Genomic DNA, 19,398 nt, shown 5'->3' with positions numbered 1-19,398 from the left:
TACTGCACTTTTTGTTGACTAAAGCAAAATCCCTTTTATTGTTCTAAAGCCTGTCCTTTACTTTATTTTTTCCCAAAACATTATCTTGTTTTATTATGTACCAGTAAATATCATACCATTGGGTTTTTTTTTTTTTTTTTTGACCAAATCATAAAATGATCTCTTTCATCTCAGACTGGTGAATGTATTGAATGTAGTAAACGGAAACAGAAGTTCCAAGTGGGTTTATTTGGTCTTATGGGAAAAGTCATTCTGCTCTCAGGCAAACTTTGGACTGAACCAACAGGTACAGGTGCGACAATGGGGCAACGGAGAAAAAGTTTCACACGTAGACCCTTGATTTGTTATTAGGTGTTGAAAGTGGTAAAACATTAATAATTTAAAGGTGAATGAATAATTGCAGTCTGTAAATAGAAAATACAAGGAAGACGATCTGTCGCCAAAACAAATTGGAGGAGCAATGCCATATTGCATAATTGGCATTTAATAATTCATTTTTTTATTATTGTTTTTGACTAGAATTCCTTAGCATGATTATGTGTAGGTAAGGCATGAAATGCAAATTCCCTGCCCGCCAATGCTATTGATTCATGGCGCCATAGCCGCACCTGGCACGGATCTGAACTCTGCCTCTCTTTTCAGGGATGGAAGAAGCGAGCCTGTGCCTTGGAGTGTCTTCGGCGGAGCCGGAAGCTGAGCCCCACCTGAGCGGCCCCGTCCTCAACGGCCAGTATGCCATGAGTCAGAAGCTGCACCAGATCACCTCCCAGCTCAGCCATGCTTTCCCCGAGCTCCATCCCCGGCCCAACCCCGAGGAGAAGCCCCCCGCATCCCTGGAGGAGAAAGCCCACGTGCCCATGAGCGGCCAGCCCATGGGCAGTCAGATGGCGCTCCTGGCCAACCAGCTGGGCCGGGAGGTGGACACCAGCCTCAACGGGAGGGTGGACCTGCAGCAGTTCCTCAACGGGCAGAACCTGGGTATCATGTCCCAGATGAGCGACATCGAGGACGACGCCCGCAAGAACCGCAAGTACCCGTGCCCGCTCTGTGGCAAGCGCTTCCGCTTCAACAGCATCCTCTCCCTGCACATGCGCACGCACACGGGCGAGAAGCCCTTCAAGTGCCCGTACTGCGACCACAGGGCGGCGCAGAAGGGGAACCTCAAGATCCACCTGCGGACCCACAAGCTGGGCAACCTGGGCAAGGGGCGCGGGCGCGTGCGCGAGGAGAACCGCCTGCTGCACGAGCTGGAGGAGCGCGCCATCCTGCGGGACAAGCAGCTGAAGGGCAGCCTGCTGCAGCCCCGGCCGGACCTGAAGCCCCCGCCGCACGCCCAGCAGGCCGCGCTGGCCGCCTGCACCCTGGCCCTGCCCGCCAACCATAGCGTGCCCGATGTGGCCCACCCGGTGCCCTCGCCCAAGCCGGCCAGCGTGCAAGAGGATGCGGTGGCCCCGGCGGCCGGCTTCCGCTGTACCTTCTGCAAGGGCAAATTCAAGAAGCGCGAGGAGCTGGACCGCCACATCCGCATCCTGCACAAGCCCTACAAGTGCACGCTGTGCGACTTCGCGGCTTCGCAGGAAGAGGAGCTCATCAGCCACGTGGAGAAGGCACACATCACCGCCGAGTCGGCCCAGGGCCAGGGCCCCAATGGCGGTGGGGAACAGTCGGCCAACGAATTCCGCTGCGAGGTGTGCGGCCAGGTGTTCAGCCAGGCGTGGTTCCTCAAGGGCCACATGCGCAAGCACAAAGACTCCTTTGAGCACTGCTGCCAGATCTGCGGCCGGCGCTTCAAGGAGCCCTGGTTCCTCAAGAACCACATGAAGGTCCACCTCAACAAACTGTCGGTGAAGAACAAGTCCCCCAGCGACCCCGAGGTGCCTGTGCCCATGGGCGGCATGTCCCAGGAGGCCCACGCTAACCTGTACTCCAGGTACCTCTCCTGCCTGCAGAGCGGCTTCATGGCCCCGGACAAAGCCGGCCTGAGCGAGCCCAGCCAGCTCTATGGCAAGGGCGAACTGCCCATGAAGGAGAAGGAAGCGCTGGGGAAGCTGCTGTCTCCCATCTCCAGCATGGCCCACGGCGTCCCGGAGGGGGACAAGCACTCCCTCCTGGGATGCCTCAACCTCGTGCCGCCGCTGAAATCCAGCTGCATCGAGCGGCTGCAGGCGGCTGCCAAGGCTGCGGAGATGGACCCCGTGAACAGCTACCAGGCTTGGCAGCTCATGGCCAGGGGCATGGCCATGGAACATGGCTTCTTGTCTAAAGAGCATCCGCTGCAGCGCAACCACGAAGACACTTTGGCAAACGCCGGGGTTCTGTTTGATAAGGAGAAGCGGGAGTACGTGTTAGTGGGAGCAGATGGCTCCAAGCAGAAAATGCCTGCTGATTTGGTTCACAGCACTAAAGTGGGCAGCCAGAGAGACCTGCCAAGTAAGCTCGACCCTTTAGAAAGCAGTCGGGATTTTTTGTCACACGGGCTGAACCAGACGCTCGAGTATAACCTGCAGGGTCCTGGGAACATGAAGGAGAAGCCCACCGAGTGCCCTGACTGCGGCCGGGTGTTCCGCACCTACCACCAGGTGGTCGTGCACTCCCGTGTCCACAAGCGGGACCGCAAGGGTGAGGAGGACGGGCTGCATGTGGGCCTGGATGAGCGGCGTGGCTCGGGTAGTGACCAGGAGTCTCAGTCGGTGAGCCGCTCCACCACACCGGGCTCCTCCAATGTCACCGAGGAGAGCGGGGTCGGAGGCGGCCTCTCCCAGACCGGGAGTGCCCAGGAGGACAGCCCGCACCCCTCCTCGCCGTCCTCCTCAGGTAGGTTAGCCGGGAAGTGGGGAGAAGCAGCTTGCACAGCAGCCCTGCCCAGGGCTGCCTGGTTCTGCTCCCAGGCCTCCAGTCAGTTCCAAGGCCAGTGGGTCTTGTCGAGGACATGGGTGTGTTGAACACTGGGCCATGCCTTTCTTTCTCTCCCTGACTGGAGGGAAAGGGCAGTCCTTTCACCTCTTAGGCCTTCCCTTGAGCGCTGGCTACCAAGAAAGTAGGTTGAGGTCAGGCACGGTGGCTCATGCCTGTAATCTCAGCACTTTGGGCCACCGAGGCAGGTGGATCACTTGAGGTCAGGGCTTTGAGGCCAGCCTGGCCAACATGGAGAAACCCCATCTCTACTAAAAGTCCAAAAATTAGGCAAACGTGGTGGTGCATGCCTGTAATCCTAGCTATTCGGGAGGCTAAGGCAGGAGAATCGCTTGAGCCTGGGAGGCAGAGGCTGCAGTGAGCCAAGATCACACCACAGCACTCCAGTCTGAGTGACAGAATGAGACACTGTCTAAAAAAAAAAAAAAAGAAAGAAAGAAAGAAAGAAGAAAGCTGCCAGGTGGTACATTTTTCAGTGGACATAATCTACCTTTTTCTTGCAATTGTCCAACCCCATTTCATGGCCTGACGCTGTCGGCTATCATCTCGTCTCTGGAACTCAGGAGCTGGCATTCTGCTCTATCCCTGGGTGTGAATGTGTAAGTTCCAAACTTCACCGTCTTTCTCTCCTGCTTGGCGTAGTCCCATAATTCTCTTACGCAGGCACCGCAGTCTCCCTCCCTAAGCCAAACCTATCTTCTGTCCCCTTCCAAAATTACAACATGGCTCACCTGCCAGATCTGAGTGACCTAAAGAGCCCCACCACTTTCCTCTGATGGTTTGGAAAAGTACAGGCATTTGAAACACAGACGCACGACTGTTATGTCTTAAATTGTACTGTGTTACACGGGCGATACAGCTTTGGGGTCTAAAATAGCAAAGCAGAAAATCTGTCATCAAACTGTCTGTGAAATGATGAAGCTTCTTGGCCCAGTTAAAAAAAAACAAACCTAAAACAACAACAGCAGCAACAACAACAAAAACACGCTAGCCTCAGATGGCTAAATTAAAATCACCACCTAACAGCGGGTAAGGTGTTGCCTTCATCCATATTTCCAAAGCCCCTTACTAATGGGTAGTAAATTGAAAGTTATATCTTTAGCCCTTTATAAAGAAAGCACCTCGCTAATACTGTAATCATTCTGCAGCCTAACAACAGAGGAAATCATGCCATAACAAATACCCTGTTACTAATGGCAACATTGATTTCTGCAATCAGCCATTAAGTCTAGAAAATGAAAGACAGTTTGAGGCACCTCGAGGCACTGCCTTGCCCACTGTTAAAGACGTAGCAGCACACTGTTGAGGGTCATTTTTAAAAAGTTTTTTCTTCTTTCTTGATCCCACCCTCACTCCTTGGTTTAGATACCTATTTCGATCTTGGAGGCAATTCACGGCTGCACTTATTAAGTAGATGCCAGTTTTAGCTTTGCTGTTACAGTCGTACTCTTCTTCTAGGACAAAATTAGTATTAAAATAAAGTGGGACTCTGCCAGCTTATTACAAACCAGTAAAGAATTGTTAAGACACATAAATCTGGTCTGCACATTCCAGAGATTCCGATAGCACTTAATGCCGCTGCTTAAATACCCATGAAACACACTGTCTACTCCTGGAGTCCTAGACTTGTTTGGGATTTATTACTGATGAGACACTTAGGAAGTGTCTAACCAGCAGCATGAGTGCCATGGAGGCGTGAGGTCACACTACCTGGAGCGATTGCCACAAGGAACACACTAAGATTCGAGGGAAGGGTTTTCACCATGTAAACATAAATCCCTACATGAGAGGCAGCCAAGTGCCAGGTGTCCCAATGTCAGGAGGAACTCTTTCTGGTCTCCTAGGATGAGGTCTCCTCTTCTGGCATGTGTCGTCTCTGATTTTGAATTGGGACCTTTACAGGACAGGATGCAGACAGCAAACTGTTTCCCCTAAGGTTTTAGAGTGACGTGGAGTTAACATTGACAGATTTCCATCCCTTTCTCAGACCTGAAATGTAAGGTTCTCGGCGGAATATTCTGACACCAAATGTTCAGCTTCATTAATGACGTGTTTACCGTGTTTTTCTCACCTTCTGGCCAAGTGATAGCCCTCATGCTATTCCCATCTCTGTTGCTTGCCCATCTCTCAGTGCTCGGTTGAAAAAACCCATTTTGCTTAAAAAGAACCAACCGTGCTCATGACTCAAAAGAGAATTATACTTGAGTTGTGGTTATCTTCTCACTTTTATTTCCCCTCATTGAAGTATTTTACAATTGTGAATACTGATTCTTTCATTTCTGGTTGACTTCTTTGTTTTCTTCATATTCAAATTAGACCCTTTCATAATTTTCTGACTAAGTAGGAGAATTGAGGTCATACCAATATGCAACCCGAATCAGCTGTGCGTCTGGGGCATTCAGGTTTCCCTGGGATTTAGGACTCTTAACCAAATCTGGTTAGTCCTCCCTCTTATTTCCAACAAGTTTGACTTGTATAAAAGTGCGATTAAAATAAGCATTTAAATAAAAATCTGGGTACAATGGGTATTTTATTATTACCTGTTAAAGAGAAACCTGCAAGGTGAAGGAGAGAGAAAAAAAATCTTTAAGCCCTTAAGTAAAGAAAGAAGTACTTATTAAGGCTTCTATTAAGAAATAACTGCAAAACACGGTTTTACAAATTTCTCAGACTGCATAACAATGTCGCAAAACTTAATTTGCATCACTTGATTCTTTTTTTTGTTGAAAACTGGGTCAGTAGGGCCTGAGAAACTATTTTTTCAGATCTTAACCAATGAATTCTTCTTTATAAATCGCTGCTCTTAACATGATAGTAGTTCTGAATTCATCATAAAAAACCTTTTTACAGAGCCTCTTAGAACAGATCTCTAGAAGAAGGCTTACAATGAGTGGCAGAGACGTCCTTTGTTATCTGATGTAATTCTTTGCAAAGAAGGATTGGGAACGGAGTGGCTGTTTAAAAATGTCTTGCTCAGACCGAGACGAAGAAGGGGTCAAGTTTGCAATCAAACAGTTATTGCCGAGATGGGCGACTGTCACTGGCTAGGCTAATGTGGGATGCAGCTGTTTGTTATGTGAGCAAAAGAATGTTTGAATCAGTGAACATGTGAAAATGATTCCAGTGAACCAGAAAATGTGTTTGTTCTTTGGCTCTCCAAACTGCTGAGAACCAAGCTTAAGATCAACTGCGAAAACTAGGACCTTTGACAAATTGAGAGGTCATATTTTCTAGCAGAAAATGGACAAAACTAGTCACACAGATCACTTCCCCATCTTCCCCCTTTGTTTTATTTTTGTTGTGTTGTTGTTTATTTGACTTACCAGTAATTTCACACCGTGGTCAATGTCATTCCTGCCTCCGTGTACAATGCAAAGAGAAACTATTTGGAAAGCAGCAGCTTATAAATTTTACTCTTTTATGACATTTAGAAAGCGGGGTGGCTGTTTCGATACCTCCTCGTTTCTGGCTTGCATGCAGACACTCTTATGGCATTAATCTTTGCATCTTTCTCTAAAACCTCCTCTAAGGCTGAGCTCGAATCCTAGCTTTGCTCTGAGTCAGAAAACGACCAAAGTTCTGTTTCTTCAGATTTTGCTTTGGAAATCACACTCAGAATAATTAAAACTTAATGTACTAAGAAACGATACTGTTCATTATATCCAACAGGGCAGTTACCTTCCGAATTCCCCGTAATTTTGGAGTGGGGATAATTGAAGTGTTGATGGTGGGAAGGGGGTAATTGAATGCATTGACCCTCTGTTCATTAAATAAAGTCGGCTAAGTTACAGGATCAATGGAAAGCCAGGGAGAGATGCAAAGATGAAAATATCGTTAACCCCTACTACTTCTGGTATAATATTTTGAGATGGACAAGGATTATTTGGTCAGCTGGGCTAAAAGCCTTGCGAGGTCTTCTTTTGTTGTTAGAGCTGCATTCCTGAAATGCTGGGTCTCCATCCCATTGACCACAGCATCAAAGGCCTTTATCTGGGGCGCTCTCGCATTTACATGGGGTGTATAGTGATATGATAGATTTTCTTTCTTTTCCACCTCTTTTTCTCATGTGGCTCCCCTTCCCTGCCCCCATTCACGATAACCAGTGCCTGCTCCATACACAAACAAATTCAGGCACCCAAAAGAAGAAAAAGAAAAAGAAAAAAAATTTGAGTTTGAGGATTAAGATCTTCATTTTTTTTTTTTTTTTTTTTTTGCTTGTGCATTCCAATTGTTCTTAAAATATTTGGCAATGTCAATTAGTAACTGAGCAGAGTTAGCTGATGAACACAATTTTCCAGTAGACTGAGCACCCTATTGTTGCCGAGCGAACAGCAGATTTCTGAGGTCATTATCATTCGCTGGTTGCTTGGCCCAGCTGCTTCCTGCTGCAAAAGCCAAACTTTATACCGGAGCTCGGGGAGGCTGCAGCAACAGGGGGCTGGAAGGGGGGAGAGGGGAGCTGGCTGCAGAGCCGAAGACAGTCATTATCAGCAGAGGAAACAGAAAGTAAAAGTTTCCAGGCAATTCCAGGAAAACTGCCGGAGCAGGCTTCTTCCTCCTGTTCCATTCCAACCACCTTTCACCTCTAGGCAGGGAATTAAAAAGGACTTGGGGAGACCCCCCTGAGCATGGTGGCAACTAATCTCTTTGCAGAGTGGAACTTTGGAAAACAATAATCCCATTTATAAATAATACTTAAAAATTTTTTAGCCCAGGCTCAAGCATGTGAGTGATGCCCTCTTAGGTAGACTCCTTCATTGTTTTATATATATATATATATATATGTCATTTTAAAAATGGTATTAGGAACTTGAAATTAGTCAACTTGGGGATGACAAATAGGCAACATTATTTAATTTTCCAGAGGGACCTTATGAACAGATTATAGTCTGAGATTCCTTTTAAAATCACATTTAGCCTTAAATGTTCCCCTCCCCCTTCCCCTGTTCCCTGCTTCCTTATTTTTCTGCCCCCACCCCACCCCAACTCCAGCCTCCCTTCCCCACCTCCTAATTTGGGAGCTGGTTCAGTGAGATGAAAAGCTGCACTTTTTTTAAAGCTCAGCTGTGAAAGCCGAGCGCCATATGCAGCCCTTCCGTCCCTGCCGTGGAAGCGTGTGCAGGCGGCCGCCGTGTTTGCGGAGATTTACGGAGGCTCGGCTCGTGTGTGCCGAAGCTGTGCCCAGGCGGACGCCAGCCAAGGCCCGTCCCCTGAGCTGAGAGCCGAGAGCTGAGGTGGCCGCCCGCCTAAACGAATAAGCCGGCTGGTCAGGTGTCTCCTGGGGAATGTCAGATGGGGCACAGGGTCAGAGGTCCCCGTGTCCTCCCCTGGCGGCCACCTTTCTGCTGGGGCCCCAGGGTGGTCTGTCCACTCGGGACACCCTTCTCATGCCGGGATCGCCGTTGCTCTCAGATACTGGTTCATGTGCGGCTGTCGCATCGTGCTCCTCCTTCCCTGGGAGCCGGATGCCTATCAGCAGTTTCTTTTTGTAAACTTCCCATTCACTTGGGGAACTTGTATCATCTTGTGTTTAGAAGCGATGGTTTGGGATCAACCAGTAACACTTCGGGGCTTTTACCATCTTTCTGACCCCTTTATATGGAGCCATAAATCCCACTTCTCTGGGGCTGCTTGATGCCACTCCACTGTCACTTGGCATTTCAGAAAGAGGGTACTTGCACAGGCTCTGCAAGTCTTCAAATTGGGAGTGTAACATCAGAGATGTGCGACATAAAATCCCAGAGGCAGAGCACCCTCTCTGGGTTTTGCTTGCGAGGGATTAGATTCCAGGCCGGGGGGTCACTCAAATGTGTTTCTCTGGCGGCCTCACTTGGCCCATCTGCGGGATGGACACCGCCTTGCCTGAGCTGCCCTTCTGTTTCCAGCACTCCTGCCCGCTGAGCTTCTGAGGAGCTCCATGATGCTTTCCTCCCTACACATGTTAGCGCAAGGGACGGAAACACTCGTTTAAACCTAAGTTTAATGGAAATAAGGAAAACATAGATGAGCTAAGGACAGGTTACAATGAGGCAAGGAATTAAGCAGTCAATTTTCAAAACAGAGCTTAAAGCATTAGCTGCGTGATTTCCATTAACTTGAATGGGAGGTTCCAGGCTCAGGACTTGACCACCACCTTGGATGTGTTGGGGTGGGAGTCAGTAATTTGCGTTGCAAACAGCCACAGTGGACACTCTGATTGATGGTTTGGCCAAAACCAGGTATCACGAGCTTCCAGGGTCTGACTCTTACCCACTCGCATGCTTACCGTGCACTCAGGTAGCTGGGAAATGATGCCCACCGTGTTATGTAACCTGCCATGGGCCACTTCTGCAGAGCTGGGGCAGCCTCTGCATAGAGAGCAGATTGGGGTCCTTGTGGTTGCCCAGATCCCTTCACTGCCAGGTTGCTTATCTTTCCAATTCCTTCTCTGGTTTGAATCTTTGTGTCCTGCTCATAGGAAGTGCGTTCCCAGGAAGGGTAAGGTAAGACTTTCTTCCTCTACACCTGAGCGCATTTCCCAGGTCTGCCTCTTCTCCCCAAGAAGTTTCTGGCAGGGAGCTCTGATGTTTCAAAGGGGTGGGTACAGGGCTGTTTTCAACAAGGCCCCTGTTACAGTGGCCTCGAAATTCCACTGGGTTCTAGAGAGAGATCGTGGGGATACTTGGCGATCTAGAGATGGAGACAGTGAATTTCATGGGAAAAAAACTGTGCAGGGAGCATTTGGAAGCCTTTTGAGCCCGGGAAGTCAGGGGAGTGAGTAGTTAACCCCTTTACCCGTAGAGCTGTTTTGGAGCATTGATGGCAGTGGTGGAGAAACACCTGCAGAGATCAGGAGATTGGATTTGTGCACACTTCCCAAATCTGTGATGACTGGGCTGGAACCTTTGCCATCTGTGACCCTTGGGCCTGTTTGCTGCCCTTCTGGGTGTCTCACCTCCCTTCGCCTTCCTCTCCTCTGTCGGCATCTGATGGGCGCATCTCTCCACCCTTGTTGATGGTGCTGGCATGTGGAGGAAGGAGGCGGGGGCTGAGCGAGGCTTGCAAATGCAGAGGAAAGGGACTCTCCAAGAGGGGTGTATGGTGTTGGGGGGGTGGGCAGGTGGTGGGGGGACTCTGATCTCCCCAGGAAGTGAGCGTCGCTGCAGCTGAGAGCGGCCATGGGTCCCCCTTGCCTTTTCCTGGCAGGATGGGGCGATGGCAACATTTACTTAAGCTGTGGAGTCTGGCACTGCCGCAGCCAGGCGCCATCTGGAAAGCCCTTTTCAGAAAGCTGTGCCCCCCTCCCCACTCCCAAAAGGAACTTAGGGGAACAGGACTTGGGCAGAGCTATGGGACTTGTTTCTTGGGCAGAACCTGCTCATTAAGGCACCTGAGCTGGGCTGGGGTCCCCTGGGAGCCAGGTAGCTAAGAAAGGTCTACGTCGGGGTGCATGTGGGCTCTTTGCTCTCTGTGGGGCCTCTCGGTTCATCCTCAAGCCAGGTTTGGTTTAGGTTTACCAGGGCTGTATTTCCATCTATTTGTTTTTGTTGCATTTTGCATACTGTCTTCACCTAAGTCCTTGCATATTGTGAGTATGATGGGGTGGCGCCAGCCGGGATTGGTCAGTGACTGCACCTTCCCGGTAATAGCAGGGCTGATTAGCAGAATATAAGAAATGAGTGCTGTGCCTCTGAAATGTGCCTGCGAGACAGGATCTAGAATTCAGCGGCTCAGCTTGCAACAAACAGGGCCAAACTAAGCACAGAGATTTGCCACCATCCTTTCCCTGAGCCATATCTTCAAAAAAGACCGCAGAGTCCCAAAACAATGCATGTCTGAACAAACATCATCTTCAGCTACCTGATGGGTGGGCCTGGGCAAAATGGGGGCCATGCCGAAAGCAAGGGCAGCGGTCCAGGCAGAATTCATTTGCCTCCTGTTCCCACTACCCCCAAGAGAAAGTTGTCCAGGACCTAGCTTCTTGTGGGACCCATCCCTTTGTTGCTGTGAGCCTTGGGGTTTTTGTGTGACATGTGGCATGTGTCTGGGAGAAGCGAGAGGCACAGCACAAGCTGACTCCTTGGCTTGGCTGCCCACCATGCCACATGGGAGGCCGGCCCTCCCCTTAACGGTGCCCAACCAGGAGGCTGCCTCCAATGTGGGCATGAGGATGGGCTTGGCTTTAACACCTCCTCACTTGCTTCCAAAGGATGGGGTCATTTTCCAGCTTTTCTTGCAAGCAGTGTCTACCTTTGGGGAACCTTTCAGTTTTACTCTGTGCCATGGGGCCCAGGACATTTCACGGAGAAATCAGTTCTTTCCCTTACAGAGGCAACTTGTAGGACTAGACTTTTGGCCAAAGCTAGTTTCTTTTCTTTTGTTTGACCTCAGTTCCAAAACCATTTGATGCACGATGAAATAGGTTCGCGCCACAGTGCTCTCTTCTCTTCATTAAAGTAATGTCCAGCAACTCTTAGCACGGTGGTTGTCATCGTGGTTTTTGGACACTCAGTTGTCCTCAATCATCTTGAGAGGCATTTTGGAACAGGTCCAACATGTTAACGTTGAGTTCAACATGAAGTGTGTGCAGTGGTGGTTTTCTTGAAGAACAAGACAGATACATGCTTCTCTTTATTGCCAAATGTGTGTATATTTTAGATTTGTTGCTAAAATATGTGTTTTTATTTTCATTTCATTTCATTTTTTTAAAATTCAGTAATTTGCCCTGAAAAATTGGAGTGATCCCTCAGCAAAGCTGCTGTGTGGCATCATAGTCCCTGTCGAGGGAGAAGGCTTGGCAATATTCATGTCCGTCCCTGACTGGGGCCAGACTCCTCAGAAATGTCCTTGCTAGTGACCTTCAAAACCTTTCCACTTGGGGCCGGGCACAGTGGCTCACTCCTGTAATCCCAATACTTTGGGAGGCTGAGACAGGTGGATCATCTGAGGTCAGGAGTTCGAGACCAGCCTGGCCAACATGGCGAAACCTCGTCTCTACTAAAAATGCAAAAATTAGCCAGACATTGTGGCGGGTGCCTGTAATGCCAGCTATTCGGGAGGCTGAGGCAGGAGAGTCGCTTGAATCTGGGAGGTGGAGTTTGCAGTGAGCTGAGATTGTGCCATTGCACTCCAGTCTGGGCAACAGGAGCGAAACTCCGTCTCAAAAACAAACAAACAAACAAATAAACAAAACCTTTCCACTTGGTCTCCTCCACGAGTCCCATTCACTGACTTTATGATGCTGTTGTTGTTCAATGACTTCATTATTCTTTTTTTCTTACTATAAAGTAATTCTCGTTCATCTTGGACTTTTAAGAGATACAGATAAATAAAAAATAAAAAAATTAAATATGTATGCCTATCACCACTCAGGAATAATCACTGTGAACTTTTATTTTTGCTAAACTAGTAAATATTTTGTTATTGATGCATAGTTTATGTATAGATTTTCGGGTAAATGTGCTAATTTGATACATTCATATAATGTATAAAGATGGTATCAGGGTAATTGGGATGTTCATCACCTTAAATATTTATCTTGGCTGGACCCAGAGGCTCATGCCTGTATTCCAACACTTTGGGAGGCCGAGGTGGGCAGATCACTTGAACCCAGCACTGGGCAATATAGCAAAACCCTGTCTCTATAAAAAACACAAAAATTAGCCAGGGTATTATTAGCACACGCCTGTAGTCCCAGCTACAGCTACTTGGGAGGGTGAGGTGAGAGGATTCCTTAGGCCCAAGAGGTGGAGGTTGCAGTGAGCTGAGATCATGTCGCTGCACTCCAGCCTGGGCAGCAGAGCAAAAACCTGTCTCAAAAAATATTATCTTTTGTCTATTCTAGACACATTTGAATTATTCTCTTTTGGCTATAGTGAAATGTACAATAGATTATTGTTAACTCTAGTCACCCTACTGATCTATCAAACTCTAGGTGAATATTTTTAATTTATACTTTTCCAGTCCTTTTTATGCAACTAAAAATGTAGTTAGCAAAAAAGTACATACTTCTGTGTAAGTTCTTACTGAAATGTATGTCATATTTTTTTCTTGTCATTGAACATTTCACACCAGGATCAGCAAAGTTTTCCTGTAAAGAACCAGCTACTGAGTATTTTTGGCTTTAGGGGCCACGTGGTTTCTGTAGTAAACATTCAGTTCTTTCATAAATAAGAGTGTGATGGTATTTAAATAAAACTTTATTTACAAAAATTAGCAATGGTCCAGATTTGGCCCCTGGGCTGTTGCTTGCAGATTCCTGTCCTAATAGTAATAGTTATACTTTTTTTTCCCCAGGCTTTACACAAGTAATATGCACATGGAGGAAATACTACAAATATGGGGAATCCAAGAAAAACTCTACATCTATAAAATGGTTTAGCCAATCTCTGATTCGCGAACACAGGACTTGTTTCCTTTTTTTTTTTTTTTTGCCTAAGAAGCAACCTCTGAGGTATACATTTCTGCAGCGTTTGTGACCCCATTGATCATTCTGTTCTTCCGCACCATTATTTCCTTAGGTGAGTCACCTCACAGTAGAGTCTCCGGTTGCAGGCTGGTGAGCCCGAGGCTGCAGAGTTAAACCACCCACTGTGCGCTGCGGCTCTAGACTGTTTTACGCTGGTGTTTGCACCATGAGAAAATCCCCTTCTAAGATTGTACTGAAGGCTCTCTCCCTGAAGCTAGGTAGTTTCCTATCACCAAGCCACTCTGTGACTTATTTGTTCATTCATAAATACACTTACTTGTTTATTCAATCATTAATTCACTTCTTTATTCATTGAAGGATGAAATGCTTATTAAGTGGGTTCTGAACACTGAGCAAGGCATCAGGTACTGGAGATGCAAAGATGAGTAGAGGCCGGGCGTGGTGGCTCACGCCTGTAATGCCAGCACTTTGGGAAGCCAAGGTGGGCAGATCACTTGAGGTCAGGAGTTCGAGACCAGCCTGGCCAACATGGCAAAACCCCATCTCTACTAAAAATACAAAGACTAGCCAAGTGTGGTGGTGGTCGCCTGTAATCCCAGCTACTAGGGAGGCTGAGGCAGGAGAATTTGCTTGAATCCGGGAGGCGGAGGTTGTGATGAGCTGCGATAGCACCACTGTACTCCAGCCTAGGCAACAGAGTGAGACTTCATCTCAAAAAACAAAAACAAAAACAAAAACAAAAAAAACCATGAATAGAGATGCATCTCAGCATCTGGAAGCCCACAGTTTCTGGGTGCTAGACAGGTAATTCACAGAGTAAGATAGACACATGGGAGGGTTTACCCTGGGGCCTGTGGGAGCACCTTGGTACCCACATTTGTTCTCAAAGGACCTGAAAGGGCAAGGAACCACTTCAATTAGCTCAATAACTTCTTTGGCAAGAAGGAGTAACTCTTTCCCTCTATAGAATCAGGCCAATCCTGGTGACTTCCTGGAGGACGCAGACAAGTCTCTTTCAGCCACTGTGGCTGGCTGCCGTCCTTTCCCTGACTGGGAGCCACAGTCTAAGTAAATGCCTCGTCACATCCAGAAGAGGCCCTGGGAGAAGAGTCCAGCAGGTGCTTCCCAGGAGGGCATCCCAGGCTAGGAAGGGAGGGAGAGAGGGCTGGAGCAGGACGGGAGCTGCTGAGGCTGGGTGAAAGCTTTATTGCACCCCACACACCACATGGGGGACCTTCCCGAGGGAGAGTACTCTGGGGGACGTAGGACAGCTCTTCACACCAGAAAGTGAGAGGCAGGCTCCTGGCTCCAGCTCATGGCCCCCTGACCATGCTGTCCTTGGAGGCAGTGGCTCATGAATGGAGGAAGGCACATCAGGTAGTCGGGGGTGTGAGGCTCCTACTGGGACCCTGCAGCTGGAGCCTGCAGAAAACCTGTGAGGCCCCCTACTGGCGGGGCGGTCTCAGGTTTTATCCATTTCCCTGTCTGCCTTAGGAAGGGTCCATACCTGCCCCACAGGGGCTCTGGGTGAATGGGAGGGCTGCACCCCCAGTATGTCAGGACGTCCATCTGCAGCCTGCAGCAGAGGATTGCAGGCACTTGTGGATACGGCCACTCTTCTTTTTGGGTGGTGGGATGTGAACTGAACGCAGACTTGCTATGAGAATGGGTGGAAATGACTTCTAGTCAATTGCCCTTTATTTTCTCATGAAACAAAACATTATATGCTTAGATATTCAGCCAGAGACAAGCATATTTTCTCACATTAAAGAAAAGGCTGAGGGCGGAACATCCCCACTTCACTTCGGAGCCTGGCCCCACACACATTTTCGGGGCCATGCATTTAGTCATCCTGCTGGACTATTTAGGCAGCTGGCTTTCCTTGTCTGGGCTTTGGCTTTTTCCTCCACATCATGGGAATTTACGTGGGGAAGTACACAAGATTCTGAGACACCTCTCAGCTTCCATTTCTCCTGCGTCTTTCATTGTTTCCCTGCACCTTTCTCTCCTCTCCCTTCCTAAATGTTTCCATGGCCCGAGGGTGACTTTAAAGGGTCTTATCTGCTGTTCCTTGAGTAGAGAATTAGTGTTCCTAGGGTCCAAGGATTTCCTTGATTTCCTGCTGACTTTTGCATCCAAACTTCATCGTGTGGTCTCTGAGGGACCCACATGCCTGGTGAGGGGCTGGGGAGACTCTCTTCTATCTCATTTCCCAAGCGCCCCCTTCTACCTCCCATCTCTCCTGAATGTCATAGAGGTGGAGTCTTGCAGCTGGAGGGGCGCTGCCAGGGTCCCTGCTTCACCCAGCATGACTGTGAGTAGGGTAGCTGTGGCCGAGGGCTCTGGTGCTGGCCCTCAGGAGCTGTGTGGCCCAGCAAGGGCTCCTCAGCCTCTCTGTGCCTTGGTTTCCTCCATGTAGACATGAGGACAATGGTAGTGTTTGCCTCTCTTTATAAAGCTGTTAGTGAAGACTCCAGTGCTCGATAGACGTTGTCTGTTATGAGTTTTATTTCTGTGCTCTACAATACAAACACAAACAGGTGAAAATGGGCAACTCGGCCAGGGGAGTGGCTGTTTTTTCATTTTTATTATTTTAATTTTTTTTTTTTACCCTATTGAATGTTAATTTCATTTGGGTATGTCTCCCTTCCTTCCTTCCTTCCTTCCTTCCTTCCTTCTTTCTTTCTTTCTTTTTTTTTTTTTTGATGGAATCTCTCCCTGTCGCCCAGGCTGGAGAGCAGTGGCTCCATCTTGGCTCACTTCAACCTCTGCTTTCTGGGTTCAAGTGATTCTCCCACTTCAGACTCCCGAGTAGCCGGGACTACAGGTGCATCCCATCAAGCCTGGCTAATTTTTGTATTTTTAGTAGAGACAGGGTTTTACCATGTTGGCCAGGCTGTTCTCAAATTCCTGACCTCAAGTGACCCACCCGTCTCGGCCTCCCAAAGTGCTGGGATTACAGGCCTGAGCCACTGCACCTGGCCTGTAGAGTGGTTGTTGGGTGCTGTGCAGCACACAGGGTTGACCTCACTGGTTTGTTTCATTGAATCTGGTAGTCATTTGTCTATGTCTCTGGTGCGATGGTGGGACCAGTTGTTTGCATCACGCTCTCTTCGCTGGAGGTCGATTAGGGTGCCCTTGTAGAGCAGTCACTGATGCCGTCCCAGGTGGGCAGCTTTTCTTCTCTGTGTGGAGTGAATTCAAGATGGTTTAGTTCCTGCCCAACCTGCCCCACCCATTGTGTTGCCACAGTGAGTCTCAATTCAAACCGACTTTAACTACAACTATAACCACAGAGGAGCAGTGATTCATGGAACTGGAAGTTCTGGACTCTAAGTGAGGTGGAGTTAGCAGCTCAAATGGCATCCCCATGGACTTTCCTTATAGTAGCCAAAGGGCTGCCACAGCTCACATCTCACATCCCCATGCCACCAAACAGAGGAGCACTTTTTTCTGGAGGCCTAGCAATGATCTTCTTGCATCCTACTAGGTGTTTTTGTATTATTATGCCCATTCCTGAACCAGTCACTACTGCCAGAGGAATGGGGTGTACCACTTGGTTCATGGCAAGCAGGTTAGTCCTCGGGGGAGTGGGAAAGAGAGAATGCCAGCTCATCTGTCCCATGGCCAAATGTGACAGACAGAAGCTTTCTCACAGAGATTCAGATGGAGGAAAAGGCATGGAGCTTGGGCAACTAAATGGTGTCTGAAATGTCACCACTCCGAGATTCTTCCAGTAGCAGAGGCACTGGCTCTCCTGCTCAGGACACCTGAAGAGGCGTCCCGGCATCCTTGAGCAAGGTGGTTTGGAGTCTGCACCTGGTGACGAGGTTCTGTCCCTCCCCTTCCCCCGTCCCGGAGATATGACTGTGTTACATAGGACAGCGAGTTCTTTGGTCACTTTCTCCAGGAGTCCATTCCTGCCTGTTCTCTTCTTTTTTGGTAATACTGAGTCTCATCTCAGCCCAGAGTGACAATGGACACCAACAAAGCCAAATGACATGTCCTTCCATGTGGCCACTGTGTGTGCATGGCTGTGTCCTCGTCATGTTAGTGGAGAAAGGGGTGGCACCCAAGAGGAAGGGAAGGTGGGATTCCCTGCTCTTGAGGAGAAGCTGGTCTGTCTTTGGGAATGGCACACACATAAAAGAGAGTTGGGAGACCACAGAGAAACAGTGGTTAGCTCAGGGATTGCGGCTTAGGGTGCAGGGCCTGGGACGTCCTCTCAAGCACAGGGGAACAGCCTGGTCATCTTCCTTGCTCCTCTTTCTCTTTCCTTGCCGCCTCCCCAGGTAGAAACAAGATGCCTTCCCCCAGACCTGTATTTGTCCTCACTCTGAAGGACACGGTAGGAGATAAGACTGCAGGGTCAGGCCGTGTGGGTGCATCGGAGGAGTTGGGCATAGGGTGAGCCCAGGCCCCTGGCATGGGCTCCCATTTCCCTGCTGCCCAGGAGTGTTCCACAGAAGGTGTCACTGGGAATCTGCCCTCCTAGGGATTCCTAGAGGTCTGGAGGGGACAGCATATCCGCGGATGTGTAAACTGAGGCATGGAGAGGTTGGATTGAGTTGTAAGGCTAGAAACGGCAGAGGGCAGAGCTGGCATCTGAACCCACCTCTGTGTGACCTCTTGCTTTTTAACTCCACCTTTGGGCCAGGCTGGGAGTTGTGTAGATGCAGCAGAAGGCAGAATGCAGCTTACCAGCAAACCCAGCTCCTGGTAGGACAGGCTACAGGGAGGTCAGAGGTCCCCACTTCCCTCTCTTTGCTTCTCGATGGGAGTCATCCCCACATCCCTTCAGAGAAAGGAGCAGGGAAGGAGGATAGCCCAGCACTTACTCCCTTGGCTGATGTCTGATGGGACCCCCCTGAGCCCCACGCTTAGGCTTGAGGTGACCCCCTGAGATCTGTGGTTGTGAATATCCCTGAGCCCCTGCTCAAGGTCACACATGTTCCCCTAGTGTCTAAGACAGGGAGGAGAAAGGGGGACAAGGCCCACTGAGGCCACAGAGGCACGGCCTGGTGGATAGGCTAGCACAACCCGACTTGGGTTGCCTGGCTCTCCGCCAGTGTGAGCTTGCTCCTGTCTCAGTTCCCCGGTCCCTTATGACACTATGATGCTTCGTGAGTGTCCTTTACATGCTGTAGCCCGCAGCTCCGTGTGGGGAGGTGGCCTGGGCGTGTGACTGGTGGGAGAAGAGGCCTGCAGGTAGAGGAACATTGCTGGCACCGCCGGTGCTGTCTCGTGCATGAGCTTGCAGACCCCATCCAGAAGTCAGCTCTCTGGCCCCACCTCTTCTCCAGAAGAGGAGAGACTCCCTCACCAGTAGACGAAGAGAAAGAGAAGGAGGAGATCTCTAATCCTCCTGCCTGGTCAGGGCCGTCCATGGAGGTGCAAATTAGGAGGGTCGGATGATTGTCTGGGAGGGCCTCCAGAGGAGGGGCGGCTGAGGGTTTTGTTGTTGTGGGCACGCAGGGCTGGAGCAAGCAGCCACTTCGCACTGGCCACATGCAGCAGGAAGCTTGGGGCTGGCACGAGGCCCTGGCCGCACCTAAGATGCTCTCAGGGAAGGGGCCCAGGTCTCAGTAGAGGGGTTGAGTCTGCTGTGATGGATGGGAGGAGGCCAGCAGGTTCTTTCCTTGTGATGTGTGTGTGTGTGTGTGTGTGTGTTGAATGCGTGTTGTGCGTGTGGGGATATGGATATATTGGTGGGTGTGCTTGTGCTGCCTTGGGGTGGTGATGCTGTATGTATATCTGCATGTTACCTTAATCTTTCAGGTATAGGTGGCTGCGGGTGCATGTGTCCCTCTCTGCCTGTATGTATGTGTTTAAGTATGTGTTGGTGTGTGTGTCTTGGGCTATGGCTGTCTTGGTATGAGAGAGGATGTGCCTGTGAAGAGTGTGTGTATTCATGCGTGCACGGGTGACAGTGACTTGGGATGTGAATGTTAGTATGTGTTTGTGGGTATTGGAAAGTGTTAGGATGTGGCACCTGGGTGTGCAATTATGTTGTTGTGTTGGCACGGGATGGGTGTGTGTTATGTGGATAAGGATGTGTGTGTTGGGATGCGTGTATC

The 19,398-nt window shown here is 49.3% G+C and overlaps 1 protein-coding gene across 1 annotated transcript in view; it reads left to right on the top strand.

Moving 5' to 3' along the window:
- ZNF536 (zinc finger protein 536) overlaps positions 1-19,398 on the top strand; it is a 195,736-nt gene that overhangs the window by 73,723 nt on the left and 102,615 nt on the right. Inside the window, exon 2 of the mRNA XM_011995257.1 lies at positions 643-2,814. Coding sequence (XP_011850647.1) covers positions 645-2,814 — 2,170 coding nt within the window. The 5' untranslated portion in view covers positions 643-644. The remainder of the gene's footprint in view (positions 1-642; positions 2,815-19,398) is intronic.

The sequence above is a fragment of the Mandrillus leucophaeus genome, unplaced genomic scaffold (assembly GCF_000951045.1).
Source record: "Mandrillus leucophaeus isolate KB7577 unplaced genomic scaffold, Mleu.le_1.0 Scaffold48, whole genome shotgun sequence".
Taxonomy (NCBI): domain Eukaryota; kingdom Metazoa; phylum Chordata; class Mammalia; order Primates; family Cercopithecidae; genus Mandrillus; species Mandrillus leucophaeus.
This window is presented reverse-complemented; position numbering and strand designations above follow the sequence as displayed.